Source organism: Pleurodeles waltl, chromosome 8 (assembly GCF_031143425.1).
Source record: "Pleurodeles waltl isolate 20211129_DDA chromosome 8, aPleWal1.hap1.20221129, whole genome shotgun sequence".
NCBI classification, from domain to species: domain Eukaryota; kingdom Metazoa; phylum Chordata; class Amphibia; order Caudata; family Salamandridae; genus Pleurodeles; species Pleurodeles waltl.
Window position 1 is genome coordinate 709,742,973 of NC_090447.1, and position 16,680 is coordinate 709,759,652.

General features: G+C 42.4%; 1 protein-coding gene across 9 annotated transcripts in view; it reads left to right on the forward strand.

The window, feature by feature from the left end:
* TXNL4B (thioredoxin like 4B) overlaps positions 1-16,680 on the forward strand; it is a 94,894-nt gene that overhangs the window by 45,141 nt on the left and 33,073 nt on the right. For 7 of the 9 annotated variants that reach the window (XM_069204854.1, XM_069204857.1, XM_069204859.1 and 4 more), the window contains exon 2: positions 6,272-6,433. In XM_069204854.1, coding sequence (XP_069060955.1) covers positions 6,302-6,433 — 132 coding nt within the window. In that variant the 5' untranslated portion in view covers positions 6,272-6,301. The remainder of the gene's footprint in view (positions 1-6,271; positions 6,434-16,680) is intronic. The other 2 variants (XM_069204852.1, XM_069204860.1) reach the window with 1 other exon arrangement.

Consider the following 16,680-nt stretch of genomic DNA (forward strand, 5'->3'; position numbering starts at 1 on the left):
AGAGGCCCCTTGGAGCATCTGAGTGGCCAGACCAGGCAGTTGACATCATAGCCCCCTCCTGATAGGTGTTCACCCTGATAGGTTTCCAATCCCCCTTCCTGGGCTATTAGGGACTACCTCTTGGATGGGTCCTCAGATTCTACATGCAAGATTCTAGCAGGACTCCTCTGCATCGTTACCTTCATCTTCTGGCCACCGGGACTGCAACTGTACGCTCCAGGAACTGACAATCTGCAACTGCAACATTTCACTGGCTGTGTATCCTCAAAGAGCAACAAGTCTTCAGACTGCACAAGAAGTAAGAAGGAATCTCCCTTGGAGGGAAGGAGTCACTCCCCTGCATCTGCAGCCACCAACTGCAATGATGACCAGCTGCGTGGATCTTCTTTCCTGCAAATTCGGGTGGATCCTGCATACCACAGTTTGTGGTCCAGAGTGGTCCCCTTGGTCCTCTCTACCAGCTATCCAACTTGAGAGACGGTAGGCCCTTGCCTCTCTTTGCAGGACAGTACCCCTGTGCATCGCGACTCTTGCATCTACCAAAGCTTGTTGGCTCTTCTTCCAAGGGATCTTCGGGCTTTGTGTAGCCATGGCCTCCAGCACTCTTCCCTGTAAAGCACAGTCTCCTGCCTGCTGCTCCAGCGACGTGGGACTCTCCAGGTGTGCTGAATGGGCCTCACTGCAACCTCCTGTGTCTGCTGTGAGTTGCCAGTTGGGGCGGCATCCTTGATATCTGATTCTCCTCATTGCTGAGGGTCACCTGAGACTCTCCTCCTTGGATTTAGTCCCCCTGGACCTTCCTGGTCCCACAGCAACAGCAACTCTGCAAATCTTCATCTGCGACTCTTGCCTTTGCCAAGGCTTGTTGGTGGTTTTCCCACACCACTGATGGACTGCATCTCTTCTTACAACGTGGGACATCGACTGCATCACTCTTGGAACTCTTCTCCTGCTCCGATGCTGCATAGCCTACTCCCGGTCTTCACCGTCGACCTGGTCCTACACCTCCAGAGAGGTGGGTAGTGGGTCCTGCCCCAACTGGAACTGGACTTGGTCCCCTTCGTTTGCAGGTCCTCTCCTGTCAGGATTCATCTTCTGTTTCTTCCAATCCCTTTACAAAATTTACCTGTGGGTTTGGGGAAAAACAGGTACTTACCTCTTCTCTCCTGGTAGCTAGGGGGCACTCTGGTACTTGCCTTTTGGGGTTCCTAATTCCTCCAGCTCCCCTCTACAGATTCCACTTCCTTGGGAGGGGGTTTGCTTACATTCAATTTAGTTAGTATATGGTAGGGTCTCCATTATGTTCTGTTATTTCACTGTTTTCTGTTGCTTTCTATGCCCATTCCTGATTATTTATGTGTATATAATAGTGTGATTACTTACCTACTAGTAGAGTATTGCCTATACAGTATTTTAGTATGTGTGTTACCATAATAAAATATCTTTATTTTTGTAACACTTTGTGGTTCTTTCATGTGTGTAAGTGCTGTGTGACTATAGTTGTTTTGCATAAGCTTTGCAGGTCTCCTAGATAAGTCTTGGCTGTTCATCCACATCTACCTCTAGAGAGCCCTGGCCACCTATACTCTGTCTACACCTCACTAATAGGGGAAACCGTGACCTGGTATAAGGTTATAGCACCATAGGGGCTCACCAACGCCAGGCCAGCTTCCTACAGTCTCCCTCACTAACACAAGATCGGGTTGCTCCTGTATCTATGAAGAATGCATACCTCTGGTCATTGATAGCTACTGTCACAGTGGGTTCCTTTTCTGGCCTGTGCATTACTGACAATACTGGACACATGGAATTTCTCCGTGGGCACCTTCATTGCATGTATACCCCCCACATAATTTATCTGGAAAGGATTTCCTCCTCTCATTACCACACCTCCCTGTCCACTTTGAGATGGAATTGCCACTGGGGGTGCCTGGTAACTTTGCTGTTGTGGCATCTGTTGCATCCGAGGCATTGCTGATTGCTGCACATTTTGAGGTGGCATCTGAGGTACATATGTTATTTGCAGATTTGACTGTGGCTGCATTACTGCATTTCCTGGCTGATTGTAAACGCCTGTCCTTCCATTTTGTTCATCCCATCTCTTAGTCCTGCTCTAATTAAATGTCCATATCTTTGACAGTAATGAAATGTTTGATCTATCCTGCCTCTTCCTCTGTTACTTCTTTGTGCTCTTACATTATGCTGCTGTTGTATTGTGTTGTTGGGTGGTCCCTGGGACCGATCCCACAGACATTGCCATCATCTAAGTGGTAGCTGCTAGGACAGCTTCTTCCACTGCTCCTCTCTTTGCCAATTTTTCCTGCACTAACTTGACTGATGCTTTCTCTGTCATCTCCTGCTTGGTTCTCATACTTCTTTTTACAGAAATTGATTCTATGTGCCTTTATCTCTGTCCAGAGCTTGGTATCTAATGCCACTATATTATCAAGCTTGTCTTGTACATCAAAGGGTAAACCTTTTTTCACTACATTGTAAAATAACACTGCATTTTCCCCTGCCACTTCCCAACCCTGACCTACTTCTTGAGTCCGCTTTTTTTTCACCCTGCTGAGAAACTGAACTTGATTCTCATTTGGCTGAATTGATTGAGCCTTGAAGGGATGCAATGTCTGGCCTGTCAGGATGCGTTTTTCTCAACAGATCCGAAACTACTGTCTAAACTAAGTTGAATGCGGAACCATCATAACTAGCCTCAGTGAGGGTAACATTTCTCACTCCAGCTGTCTGAAAAACAGTATGTGTCTCATCTCCTATAAGAGAATTAAGTAAACTCTTTATGTCACCTACTGTCAGGGTGACAACTTGCGTTTGCTTTTCAAAGGACCTAATCCATTTCCCTGCTCCCGCAATAAGTGGCGGTAACAACTTTGTAAGATTCTCCTTGTCCATTTGTGGCAAAGAAACATAATGAGATGCCCAATTTCCCTAAGTATCAGGGGCATCTGGTATATGGGAGTGACAGAATATTGAGGGTTGTGCTGTCTGGCATATTTTTGCCACACACGCAAACATTTGCACATGTAAGGATAATCCCAGGCTGGATCTCTGTCACCATAAACAATACAATCTCCAACATTTGCCATGCCATGTGGATCAGAGGACCCTTCTCATGACCATGGACTCATCTGTGGAGCTAAACCTTCAGTCCATCCTGCTAAAATATCCACATAAGGTACAACACTGTACCAACTATTTTCTCCTTCAGCAGCTATCTCACTAGGGGTGAGGTCCGTGCTGCACAAAACTGATTGAACACTTATCTGCTGCATTGGTTTATCATGTAGTGTCAATCCTCCCATAGCTTCACAAGATCCCATCCTGGGTTCTGGCTGGCCATGCGTTCCCTGAAACCGCAACCACTCAAGCTCAGTTGCTCAGGGACTCCAAGCTCTAGAGAACAGGTCCTGCTCTCTTTCTCTACTGTCAATGCTATTAGGCAATCGCATTGCTTCCTTTGTATGGTCAAGGTCAATAAGGGGCCTTTGTTGAGTACCAGTCTCATAAGTAGAGCGCCTAGCCTCTGGAAATCAAAGTATTTAACCCATGTTATCTACACACCTATGTATTGACTCTATTTGCCATTCTCCAAAAACGTCCCTTAATCTGCCCTGAAAGATTATCAAAATATCCTTCTCTCTTTGTTTCCCTCGCATCCCTTTTGTCCTGTTTGTGATAATCATTCCTAAACGCTTTCCGGTGAAAATATTACATTCTCCTTCTGCCAGACTAGTAAATTATCTTCAGTCCCCAAAAATCCTCATTTCTTTCTTCGGATACTAGCCATCGTGCCATACTAATAGCCCTATCTATATAGTCATTCCATCTAACATCATCTGCATATCTTATGGGGTAGACTTTGTTCCCGGACTACTTTTCCTTTTGCATCCCTCATCTGTCATAAGTGCATTGTTGCTGATGAAACATGAGAGTGATAGCCACATTCTCCTGAACCCTGATCTTCACTTCTACCCTGTGGGAAGAAGCTAGATCCCAATGCAGTATAAGCTGGGCTTCTAATTGTCCTGAAAACTGAGTCACCCACCCCTACTTGCTGTCTAGGAGTACTCATGTGTCTTGGCTGTGACATCTGTGGGACAACAGTAGGGGATCCCTTTGGGGATTGTGAATGAGTTCCAACTTCTGGATTCTAATATCCCACTGTGGCTTCCTGTAGCTGTGTCAGTGGATAAATACCAGGTACCTTAGCAGTACTCATTGAGTCATAGGGAGGTGGGGGAGCAGACTGGGTACTAGGGAAATCAACATTTGAGGAGTCCTTAGACTTCTCACTAAAAACTTGCCATAAAGCTAAGGTGGCTTCTTGCTTCTGCAATTTAGCCCCCTGTATATTTACTGTTAAGGTTTGTAACAATATGCTCTAATATTTTGTCATCAAATGTCCCTTCTTTTGTCCAGGAAAATATATGCTTTTGAGTGGCCTGAAACCACTCTTGACAATATTTTGGTATTTTTTTTTCTGATCACCTGGAAAGGTCTACTGCATGTCCTATAAGGGAGTCTAAATAATCTTCCCTGCATTTCTAATGCAATGTTAACTTTTATCTGCCTGCTCAGATTTCTCTTTTACATTTTTACAGTAGTCCTTACAAACACGAAATCTGTCAGTTTGTCTTTTCATTCATATATTAAGCATTATACATCATAATAACATGATACAATATCATACAACAACTTCACTCTGTGGCCACATTTCTATTTACATGCGTCCACACGCACTCATCATCAACATTTTAAAAATATGAACAATTCAACTACTTCTAAATGTTAATACCAATTGTTTTAACTCTAAATAGTAAATACTGTTGGTAGCAACTGGTCACTTCCCTCCACGCTCAAGAGAAGATAGCCCTCAAACCATGCATGTCATAGACCATGTAATAACTTCTGGACATTAGGTCCAGGTTGATAACTCAAGTGTTCACATTGTATTTGGAGGCAAAGTTTAAGACATGGGCCTTTTAGCTGTCCGTCTATGTCAAAATATTGGAACACATACGGAAACCAAACTTCGAATCACCCACATAAACACTCTACCAACTACACAGCTCCTTAACTTAATATTGTGCAACACAGGAACACAATCTTGTATGCAGTGACCTTATAGCCTTATAATTACATCTGTGTTTACCTTTGCCAGATAGACAAGTCATACAATATACACAAAACATGAAACGAAGTACCCATTCACCTCACTTTAAAAACGTCTGTCCCCGGGTCCTACCCGTCCCCGTGATTAGGCAGAATGTTAGAGAACATGGTGTCTGCCTATCTCATCAAACATGCACAATGATCTATTCAGCGGGGGTAGGCGGTATTCCGATGGCAGCAGTCGGTTAAGGGCAAAAAGGGACTCCTAGACTGGCTCGCCAAATGTTGCGGGGAAACTTAAGATAAAGGAAAAGACTCCTCATGGCAAGGCAAACACAGCTTTTTACTGTTGTGGCAAGGAGAGTAGCTATCTCCATACAGGTAAAAATCTGGTCTCCGTTTTCTGCTTTACAGGCAGCGATTTATATAGCAACACGAACAATGCTTGTTACATAAGGTCAAATAATAAGTTAGTAAGCAAAATATTTGTTGCGAAACTTCACATCACCTGGATTCTTAACTCTTTAACCTATTTCTTAAACATTCTTTTTTGCAGTTCTAAAAATGCTTAACAAACTACCTATTCACTACTCTTGAATGCATGTGTATTGTGTACTTGTTTTATCACTCTGCTTCCAAGACCTCTTGTCAGATTCAGTGAGCACTGAGCTAATTCAATCTCCTGGTCCTATTCATCAATCATGTTTTTATTTATTGGGACAAAACAATATTTGCCTGTGTGCTAAGACCATAAATTCATTCAAGCTTTCAAACACTGGTTTTCCTTTAACTAAGACCTTGCTAGTCATGCATTCTATTTTTAAGTGAACTCTTCACTTCCCTAGTATCAGCATGAAGTTTTAGGCCTACACTGCTCTTTCACCACATATAATTTTAGATTGTTTACTTCCGGTCTGATCTATCTTAATTTATTCACATTTCATTTCCTCTCCCACAGTTGGGAGGGAAGGTCATGGAGGGAGGCAGGCTCTATGTGCTTCAGCAGACCTCATAATCCTGCGTTTTGTACGGTTTGGCTATGTAGTAAAACAGGCGATTATAGGCTTTACTCTATTTCTGTGGCATTGACGTTTGGTAAACTAAATTAAGATTTGAATGTTTAATTTGTTTCTGGGTTCAGTAGTGCATTCTGGATGCAGTTTTGATCGACATGAGTTTCCTGTTGCCCAAGTTGACAAGCAAGCACGAGCTAGACCAAGCCATAAAAAGCACTGCAGAGAAAGTGCTGGTTCTCAGATTTGGCAGAGATGACGACTCTGTTTGTTTACAACTGGATGACATTGTAAGTAAATTTTTGTCTTTTTTGTTTGCATTGAAAAAGAAAGCTTCACAAAATGAATGCAAATGACGATTACTAATTTGTACGATTCAGGTGATTTTTGAAAATTTTCCTTCATTTAATCTGATTATTGTTCTAAATAGGAATGCACAAACTACTAACATTTATGTGATATGCACTGGCGGTGGTGGGTAGCCTGTCTTCTTCACGGTCCTAATAATTGTGGAGGGCAGGTTCCCCAGTGAGATTGAGTGGAAATTCAGAGGAAGGGAAGAAAGGCCATATTTACAGAAGGGCGGGAAGGAGAAGAAAGGTAGAAACTCTAGACGGGAAAAGATGAAAGGATTTTTTTTTTAAAAAGGCTAGGTTTAAAATCCAAACCAAGTTTATTCTTTATTTTAATTGTAGGACCATTATTGCTCAGCAATTTTTCATTTCCCTATGACAAGCTTAAAGTCTTCTCCATAATTGGCAATGGCCTGTATAATTAGAACAAAATAAAGCAATATAGTTGTGGCTCACTGAGGAAAATCCCTCAATAGTACTTTTGCAAGGGACACACTCTGATAAAAACATCTTGGTAAAAAGCAATATTTGTCCATTTTTACTCTGGTAGCCTCCTTCTCAGCCTCGCTAGCACATGGAGAAGTAGCAATTTCAACCTCCAACAAGTTTTCTGGTTTTATTTTTAAACATATACAGGGTGACACTGGTAGATGAACAGCCGATGCTAACGAAGCAAACCAACAAAGTATGACAAAAGTGTCCTATTATGGTCCTTTGGTATAAAATCAGTTTATAAATTCACCACAGCTTTGATAAATTTCATGAAATTAATTATAATGGGAGGGAAACTTTAGTTTTCTTTTGTCCTGTATTCTCATTTCATCTAAATGCAATGTGACACAGAGAAAGCCATGGTTTGCTCTAGCCTTGTACTCTCCAGACTGAACTGTGACTCACAGATTAGATGGAGGGCTTTCCATAGTACATTTCAGCATTTTACCTTTTTCAGAGAGATTTCAGGCAACTTCTTAGATTATTTTTTTTTAATTTCCAATGTTTGGAAAAACGCTCAACCAATTTTGTTCCTAATTGTTTTTCATACCACATAGTACTTTTCTAAACCGACCCCTGATGCCTGGATTCAAATCTACCCCCGCCATGGAAACTTGACTGAACTTTAATTACTAACAATGATTTTATTAAGAAAATATAAAGTAGAACTGAAGTCTTCTTTGAGGAAAACACATGGACTACTTCAGATCAAAAATTTGGAAGTCATACAAAGGATAACCTTCTAGGCACAATAAAAAAATATCACTCAATCAGAAGCCAATTTAAATCTCCACAATAATCAACAAAGCCTGCAGAAATGGGAGATTGCAAAAGATAATCTGAAAGAACTATTATTGGAAAGGGAGATAGTAAATTCTCAGACACTAGGGCAGCACATCTATGAAGACTGGTAACATACTGGTAAGGTATTGGTCTAGCACTTTAAAACCCTTTCCATATCTATACTATAATTAAAATATTAGACACCAAGATAAATTCTTCTATTGCAGAACCATCTTGAATAAAGGTTTCCTTTTGTGAACATTTTCATAATATCTATTCTGAACCGATTTTTACCTTTGAGTAACCTATTTCACAGTTCTTAAATCACTGGGAAATTCCCTGCCTCTTTTTGGTTTAGCCATCTGGCTTAATTAGCCCTTTCCAATGATAAGTGATAGATGTAGTTGTTAAAATCCCTCTCAAAGGAAAAGCATCGGGAGAAGATGGTTTTCCATCAACATGGTATCAAATTCTCCTTGAGGAAGCCCCTTTAAAACAGGTATTTAACTATATTCTTAAACGAGGCAAGGTGCCACCTTCTTATCATAAAAGACATTTAATTGCTTTCAATAACCGTGAAAGAGACACACAAATTAAAATAATTTTGCCCTATAACTCTGTTGACTAATAGTGTTAAAAAAAATAGCAATACTTAGAGCTGCAATAATCCTGTAGCTAATAGATCAGGATCAAAATGGATCAATTCCAGCACACCAGCTCTATGCAAACACCCATTTTCTGATAAAAGCATTAGATCATTTTACCTCTACCAAGACTCAAGCAGCCTTTATTTTTTAGCTAAAGAATATGAGTCTATTTAGTTCTTTGAAGATTTTTGTTTAAACCCCTTCATGAGATGTGTGCAGTAAAATAGGAGATATTCTTCTTGATATTAATATTTCTTGGGACACCAGAAGGGGGTATACATTTTATTGTTTTTATTCACAGTGTACAGTTAACTTTTGGCAGTTGCAATAAGAGCCACACATGAGAACAAATCTGTTGCACCAGGGTCACCAAAGCTTAAACTTAATGCTAATGACTTGGTGATATATATTGATGCTGACAAGCATTCTATAGAAACTTTGTTCCAGTTATTTTCTGCCTTCTCAAAGATGGGAGCTTACAACGTCTATAACAGAGGTTCTCCTTTTTAAGTTCTCTTCCAGTTTGCTCCTAGATTTTGTAGCTCTTAATTACAACAAGAAACCTAAGAGCTGTTTAGGAATTTGAAACCTGAGAATTTTATGGTTCTTTACAAATTAAACTTTGATCAATTAATCAAGAAAATACTAAATCTAAGGGGAAGATGGAGCAGTTTACTCCTTTCAGTAATAAGCAGAGTGCCAACTATTAAAAAAAATATATATTCTTCCCTTACTTATTTTTCAGTAGTTTACACTCCTATGTATCCTGTAGTAGAAGGATTTTTAATGAGGGATTGTTAAATAGCTTTCTTTGGAAAAAAAAGGCTGCATTTAGCTTGAAGAAACTGCAGCTTCCAAGAGAAGAAAGGGGTGTCCGTACCTGAATTAAGAAGTTATTATCAGGCTGTTTATTTGATGCTGCATCCCTGTTTATATAACTTGTTGAATGTTGATGTTTTTGATCATTATTTATTCATGTAATTAGATGTTAGCTTTACTGTTACCCACCGGCGAGAAAAACAGGATATATAAAACCCCAAACTGGTAGGATAATTGCCCATTAAATATTTATAACATACAATAAGAACACTTGTATCAACATTAAGTGATTCCCTTTGTACACGCCGGGTTACCTGTACCCACAGCCTCTCAGAACTTTCCCCAGATTTGATAAAGTTGAGAAATAATAATATTGAATAACAATAGATTTAGATAAAGTTTAGGACTGGCTAATGAATGATATCCTGGGAATGTGTAAATGAAAGAATTCTCAAATAGAGGCTCTTATCAGTTTTCTTTTTATCAAGTTTGTAGCTCTTTATCCAGATTATCATAATTTGGCTTTGAAAGATCAAGAGATGTAGTAAGGCATTTTTTTGAAGGATTATGCATTCCAACTTGGGATTCGTTATGGGGTTGCATATTTTCTCCATACACACAACCCCAACATACACGCACCTTCATGCACCATCGTACACACTCATATACACACTCATACCCACATTCATCCTTGCATGGGTAATCCATACACACACATCCACACACACTTACATACATACAAGCACACATGCATGCACACAGCACACCATACACGCACTCACACATCCATACATGCACACACACGCAACACACACCCGCATTCACCCACACACAAATATTCACACACACAACACCTCCCTCCCCTGTCGGAGCACCCGACTTACTTGATTTCAGGGGGTCCTCTGGCAGGAGACGGGACAGGGCGTTGCTGACAGCAGCAGCGTCCACCAGCAGAACACCGCCACGCCGTATCATGTGTCATGATACGGTCTGCAATGGTCTGCTGGCGTGGCGCTGCTGCTGGCATCCGCCGCCATGGCCGCATTCAAAATCTACCTTGCTACATTGTTCTCTCCCTTTTTCTCAAATGACTTAGATTTGTTGCCTAGCCATTTGCACCCATTTGCACCCATTATCCTATTTATTATTCCATTTTCTCTCCTGTTTATGTCTATATAAATGCAGGCAAATGCACACAACTTGATACACTTATTTTCACACCTTTACCTTTATTCCACACAACATTCTTCATTCATTGTGATATATTACCGGCTAATTCAAGTGGTAAGATTGCTTAGTGGACTGAGCTTCCATGGCAGAAATCTGTGTGTTAGCTGCAGTTACATGTTTTTGTTGTATTCTGCTTAGAGCTATCTCCGTCTTTATTTGAAAGGAGAATGATTCCCTACATCTCTAGAGGGATGTGTCCCTGCCTGAAGTTCCTCCACCTTCGTACCCAGAATTGTCATGTGTGTGCACTGAGGCATTTCCATGACATTGAGTGAGACTCCAAGGCTTTCCTGTGGAATTGAGACCCAGAGCAAGTCTCTGTGTTAAGGAGGGCACACCACATGCACCTTCCCCTGAGAAATACAATCATATAGGCTATAGAAGACTATGAGGAAATGGGGTTATTACATGGTGTGGTTGTGTGACCTCAACAGGTAAATACACTTACCAGCCACTTTAGGACCAGAAGATGCCATTTGGTAAACCCTCAAGCTCCGTCCTTGGTAGCAGTGGCACTGACCAGCAATGCTAACACAAAGAAACAAGTGCAAATCATTTAAACAGCACCAAAACAATTGAAGAAACGCATGAGACACTCAAGAAATCTGACACAAGTGTATAAAATAGACTGTGTTTTCATGTATTTTTCGACACTACAATAAAAAGATCCACCAGAGGGTTCCAGAGATAAAGAAACTACAAGGTATAAAAAATATGCACGTTTTCACTTATCTGAGAACAAGCATTGGCAATTCAACAAATCTGGCATTTAGAATCTTTTTCAGGAAAGACGTGGGTAAGTATCAATGCGGTTACTTTGAGTTACTCTAGGCAACTAAATCCATCAGGGATCTTATCAGGGAGAGAAGCAAGGTCCACAGAATCTGTAACAAAGGAGGGAGAAACAGACTTCTGGAAATTTCAGGCACTTTTATCCTTTTTGCTCTAAGTTCCTCTGGAAGTGGTCCTAATGCAAGAACTACAGGATGCTGGAGATGCTCAAGGATGCTGTGGATTCAATGTGATGCGGTCAATGAGGGTCTTTCAGCCCCCTACTCTTTGGTCCAAAAACTTGGTGAAGATGGTCCTGGCCACAGGGTTCAACGTCCCTCCAAGTCCTCTTCGTCCTGGTAGAGGTCCATTCACCACTGGGCTACCAGTTGCTCGATATCGTGGTTACAGCCAAATCCTTTCCTGGACGATGCCTTCTGGGTGTCTAAGCTGCATTCCGACGACTCTTCCAGGCCCATCAGACTCTGGTGCAACATTGAGTGTCGGGTCCTGGTCTCTGGTACTGAACGACTATGAGAAATGGCATCTTGAAGATTTATGCTACCAACCTGCCCCAGCAGCCTTCTTCAGCTGCTATAGCCTTGTGCTGCAACAGTAGGTCAGCAAAATGACCCTTGGAGTCTCTTGCTTCAGCTGGGCTTCTTGAGATGACTTCTTCACGAGCAGGATTCTTTCCTAGCCACCCAGTTCAGCAGGTGCAGTCCATGTTGGTGTAGCCTCTCTTTGCTGGTTCCTTGGTGCAACAGGGCAGTCCTTCTTCAGTCCTCTTCAGTCTGTAGAGATCTGCATTGTGGGTGTGAGAGGTACTCTATTTATGCTTAGAAAATGTCCTCCGGGTAGGTTACAGTTGGTAAAGAATGTGCTACCAGATTCCCTCCTTCTTAATGACCACTTCCTGCCAAGTGTGGCATTTGGCTATCCCAGGATGCACCATTCTGACCACTTCAAACATGGCAGAACCCCTCTCTTGGAGCCTAGAGATGCCTAGCCCAAGAGGTTTGGCTACCAAAGGAGCTAACCTCCCCTGGAAAACCAGTTTGGCAGCTGGGCTCCCCTTCCCTTCCTGAGTGCCAGCCTGTCTACCTCAGCAATAAAGCAGCTGTCCCTAGTATTTCCCCTTTTCTTTTCAAGGGTAGCTTCACCTTTGAAGCTCACCTTTTGGTCCAATAGCTGTGTGGCTTTCTGCCAGGGTGAGTTAACACCTCTCTCCCACACAGGCATGCTATTGTCTTCTTTCCTGGGAGTCGGCTGTACATATCCCCAAGCGGGAAGAAAGCTTATATCAAGGTGAAACCCTGTATGCAGTCGTGACCGGGCATAGGGGATTTAGGGCAACAAATGTGGCTAGTTTCTAAAAGTTGTACACTTCAAAAAATTACATTCATTTGGACTAGGGCACCAATTTGTGTTTAATGTAACTTGTTTGATTCCTTACAGTCTCAACTTTAGTAGTCTCAGTTAGACGTTAGTAGGGCTGCTATGGCAGCCTGTAACTCTACACTCGTCAATGGGGCTTCTACCCTTTTTCACATTAAAAATGACAATTGTGTGTTTTTACAGTTGGAAGATGGAAAAACATGTTCCCCCTATATATAGCCCCCTGCCTTAGGGCTCAGTAAGGCTCCTGTAGGCGTGACTTGGCTTTTCCATGACTTTAAATGGCAAAGTCAAGTTAGCAGTTTAACGCCGCACTTCCAGTCTACACTGGTAGACTTGGAGCCATGTGATACACATGTAATTTCCAGGATGGCACAATCACTGCTGTCTCTGGGGTGACCCTCTAACTTACAGGCCCTGGGTATCGGTGTACCATATACCAAGTACTTGCAAGTAAGTTAGCCTATGCCGATAGGGTATAAGCCAGTCAATCATACATCTCTTAAGATCAGGGTACAGGCACTGAGATCTGGTTAGGAGGCCTCAGCGCATTCTGCTTTGAAAAATCAGCATCATCAATCCAAGTCTTTGGGGGTGACCATGCGAAAGAGGCATTTCCTTACAAGGAATGATGGCGGTAGAAGCAAACTGGTTGTAATAGTGAGGCAAGCCTTTTTACCTGTCACATGTTTGAGAGACGCCTACTGGCCTCTCCAGTATTTACATTTGTTTTGCCAGCCCCTCATAAATGGATCCTTTGCCTATGCATGTGGAACGTAGATATTTTGATTGTGCACCTTAAGTGTGGATAGGATACACGAGGAGTACGTATGACACTAGTGGGTGTGTCCACACTTGTTTCCATTTTATATTTGGCTATACGTAGGTGCTATTAAAGATTACCGGGAGAGCCCCTACTCTGCCTAGAGATGCATAGTGGTGGAAATATAATTTATCGAAGTACTGCTATACTGATTGCCAGTGGTTTAGACTGTTTGCAAGCATTCCTTCCATCACCCTTTGAGTGTTTTACAGAGCACTTTTTAGACATACCAGCAAAATATATTGATGTTAGCTTACTCTATTAATATATAGAGTGGTGCAGTGTGTGTCGATGATAATGTATATATGTGTAGGGTGTGTGTGTGTTTTTACTTCACGTTTACATTCGGTATAAAAATGTATATATATTTTTTGTAAAATATGTATTTTTATTTTGCAATATTCAGTGTAAACGCATTGAAGAACAAACAGTGGTGCAAAGGGCACATACATAGAGCGCATTAAATCATGATACAGGATATTTATTTGCGTTAGACCATACACAAGAATAATGACTTCACTGCACAGATTGAAATGGCCTCTCACATGTCACCCCAATACGGTAGTTGTACTATTAAACCACTTAGTTCCTGGGCACTCTATAATGTTTATGTAATCCCAGGGTCTGATGTGCTGTTCTGACTTTCTTGAATAGTCCGCACTTCCGCGCCCCCTATCATCTCCGCACCAGATCACATTTTGCAGCTACAAGGTCCAGAACACTGAAGAGATGGTGTGGTTAGGAATATCAACATAATTTGGGATGTCCAGGATGGCATATGTGGGTTCAGTTGGAGGCGCCACCTCTAGGACCCTGCCCAGTTCGGTCAGGGTCACATTCCAATATCTCTGTATAGGCGGGCAGTGCCATAATGTGTGTATGAAATCCACTCTGTTAGCATTGCACCGCAGACATATCGCCCTACCCATTGTGTGCAGTTTGACCCTGTCATAGTACAACCTATGTAGTATTTTGTATTGAACTAGGCGCAACCAAGACTTGATAGAAACCTACCTGGGATTAATGAGCGCTGCCTCCCAGCCAATGTCTTCCAGTTCGCCCACATTCCTCACTCAGCTTTCCCTAAGGGACTGTATATTATCAGGCATATTGTTATTCAGTGGTCGATAAGTGAAAGAGATGGCCCTTCTGGTTAGTTCTTCCTGCAATAGACTCTCTTCCAGCAGGATATAGTCCGGAATCTTAGCTCCAGATAGGCCCTCAGTGAGATAGGCCTGTTTTAGTTGTGCATATTTAAAGAACTGAGACTTGTGCAAGTTATATTCAGAACAGAAAATAGTCCAGGATTTAAGATCCCTATTCGCCATAATATCCCCAATAGTGGGGATTCCGATTAGGTCCCACGCCCCACAACCTTGCAGTTTGCTTACTTCACTAAGCCATGACCTTTTCAAAAGTGGTGTTGCTTTTTAAAATTTTTGGGCCCAGACAAACTTTCTTGTTGCCCTTTCCCATGCCGCTAGTGTCACCTGGGTCATTGGGAGTAGAGTTTGTGTGCCTCTACCACCGTAAAGGTAGTGTAAGTAAGAACGGTGTGCCACAGTCTCCTATTCTAATCTGTGCGTAGGATGGGTCTGTTGTGTATGAACCCAGTCATTAATTGGAATGAGGTATGCCCCCCAATAGTCCTCCACATCTGGAAGAGCTATCCCACCATTATGGGGGTTTCGCTGCAGTCTTTAGAGCTATTATCGTATGTCCACCCTGCCAAAAAAGGATCTCAGACCCCCATCAATATTTGTGAACGTGTTCCTCAGAAGTGGGAAATATGTATTTTGAAGGGCGTACAGTAATTGTGGCAGGGGACCATCTTAAGGAGGACAGCCAGTTTTAGCAACGTTAGGGACAGATTTTTCTAACTTTCCGCATCTTTCTAGAAATTGGACACCACCCTCCCAAGGTTATGGCTGTAGCAGGTTTTTTCCAGGGTGTGTCAAGGATTCCGAGGTATTTAAAGCTTTCAAGGTCCACCTTTAGGTTACCTGGTGGGGGGCCATTCTTGTGTATGCCCTGCTGAGAATACAGTGGGCTTGTCCCAATTTATTTTGTATCAAGAGTGCAGGCAATATTCTTCTAGAATGTGGAATAAGGTGGGGATGGTAGCCAAGGGGTCTGTGATTGTCAAAAGGATACCATCGGCATAGAGGGATATTTTCTCCTCGACGTCGTCTGCGGCCAGATGTCAGTGTTCATCCAAACCTGGCACACCAGCGATTCTACTGTAAGGGAAAATAGGAGTGGGGGGGCATCCTTTTCGGGTCCCCCTTCCAATGGGAAACTCTGATGACAACAGCCCATTGACTTGGACTGCTTCCATCCGTGCTTGGTAAAGAATCGATATCCAGTGTCTAAATTTAAGCCTGAATCCAAATTTTTCCATTGTGCATTCTAGAAAAGGCCAATAGATCACGTCAAACACTTTCTAGGGACATGAACCCATGAGGAAATGGTCGGTTTTTAACCACTGACGTAAAGTTATGAGTGCTGCATAAGTTCAGTCGGGTGAAATGCCCCAGCATGAACCCTGACTGAGCCCTGTGGATCAGGGGTGTTAATACTTAGTGGAATTGTGTCACTAGTACAGTAGCCAGGATTTTGACCTCAATATTTAGGAGCGATATTGGACGGTAAGAAGCACACCGGTTGCAAGGTTTGCCCTCTTTATGTATATTTGCAATAGTAGCAGTCCACAGGTCTAGGGGTAGTGAGCCAGTTTCTTTAAATTCCGTAAAGAGATTCCGTAGGTGGAGGCCCAAAATTTCAAGATATCTTATGAAGAACTCAGCAGGAATGCCGTTGTACCAAGGAGTTTTACCTGTCCTCAACTTGGAGACAGCGGCCTCTATCTCGGTGAGAGTAAGTTCACTCTCCAGGGTTGCAACCTCTTCAGGCCCTAGCACCGGGGTTGGAATGCTTTCTAAATAACAAGTGATGGCTAAGTGATCACTTAATAGGTGGGCCTCGTAAAATGACATATAATAAGTAGCAAATGCCTGGACAATCTGGATGTCCGTGGTGTGAGAGGCCCCCTCGTCATCTCGGATCTCACTGACCCATCTCACCTCCATTTCCTTTTTTACTAATCTAGGCCAGAAGTTTCTCTGCCTTGTCCCAAACTTTATATAAACGGTGTGGAGTCGCCAGTCTCTGTTGTCTCAGTATTCTGTGCCAGGTCACGATATTCCATGCTCAGGGCAGCC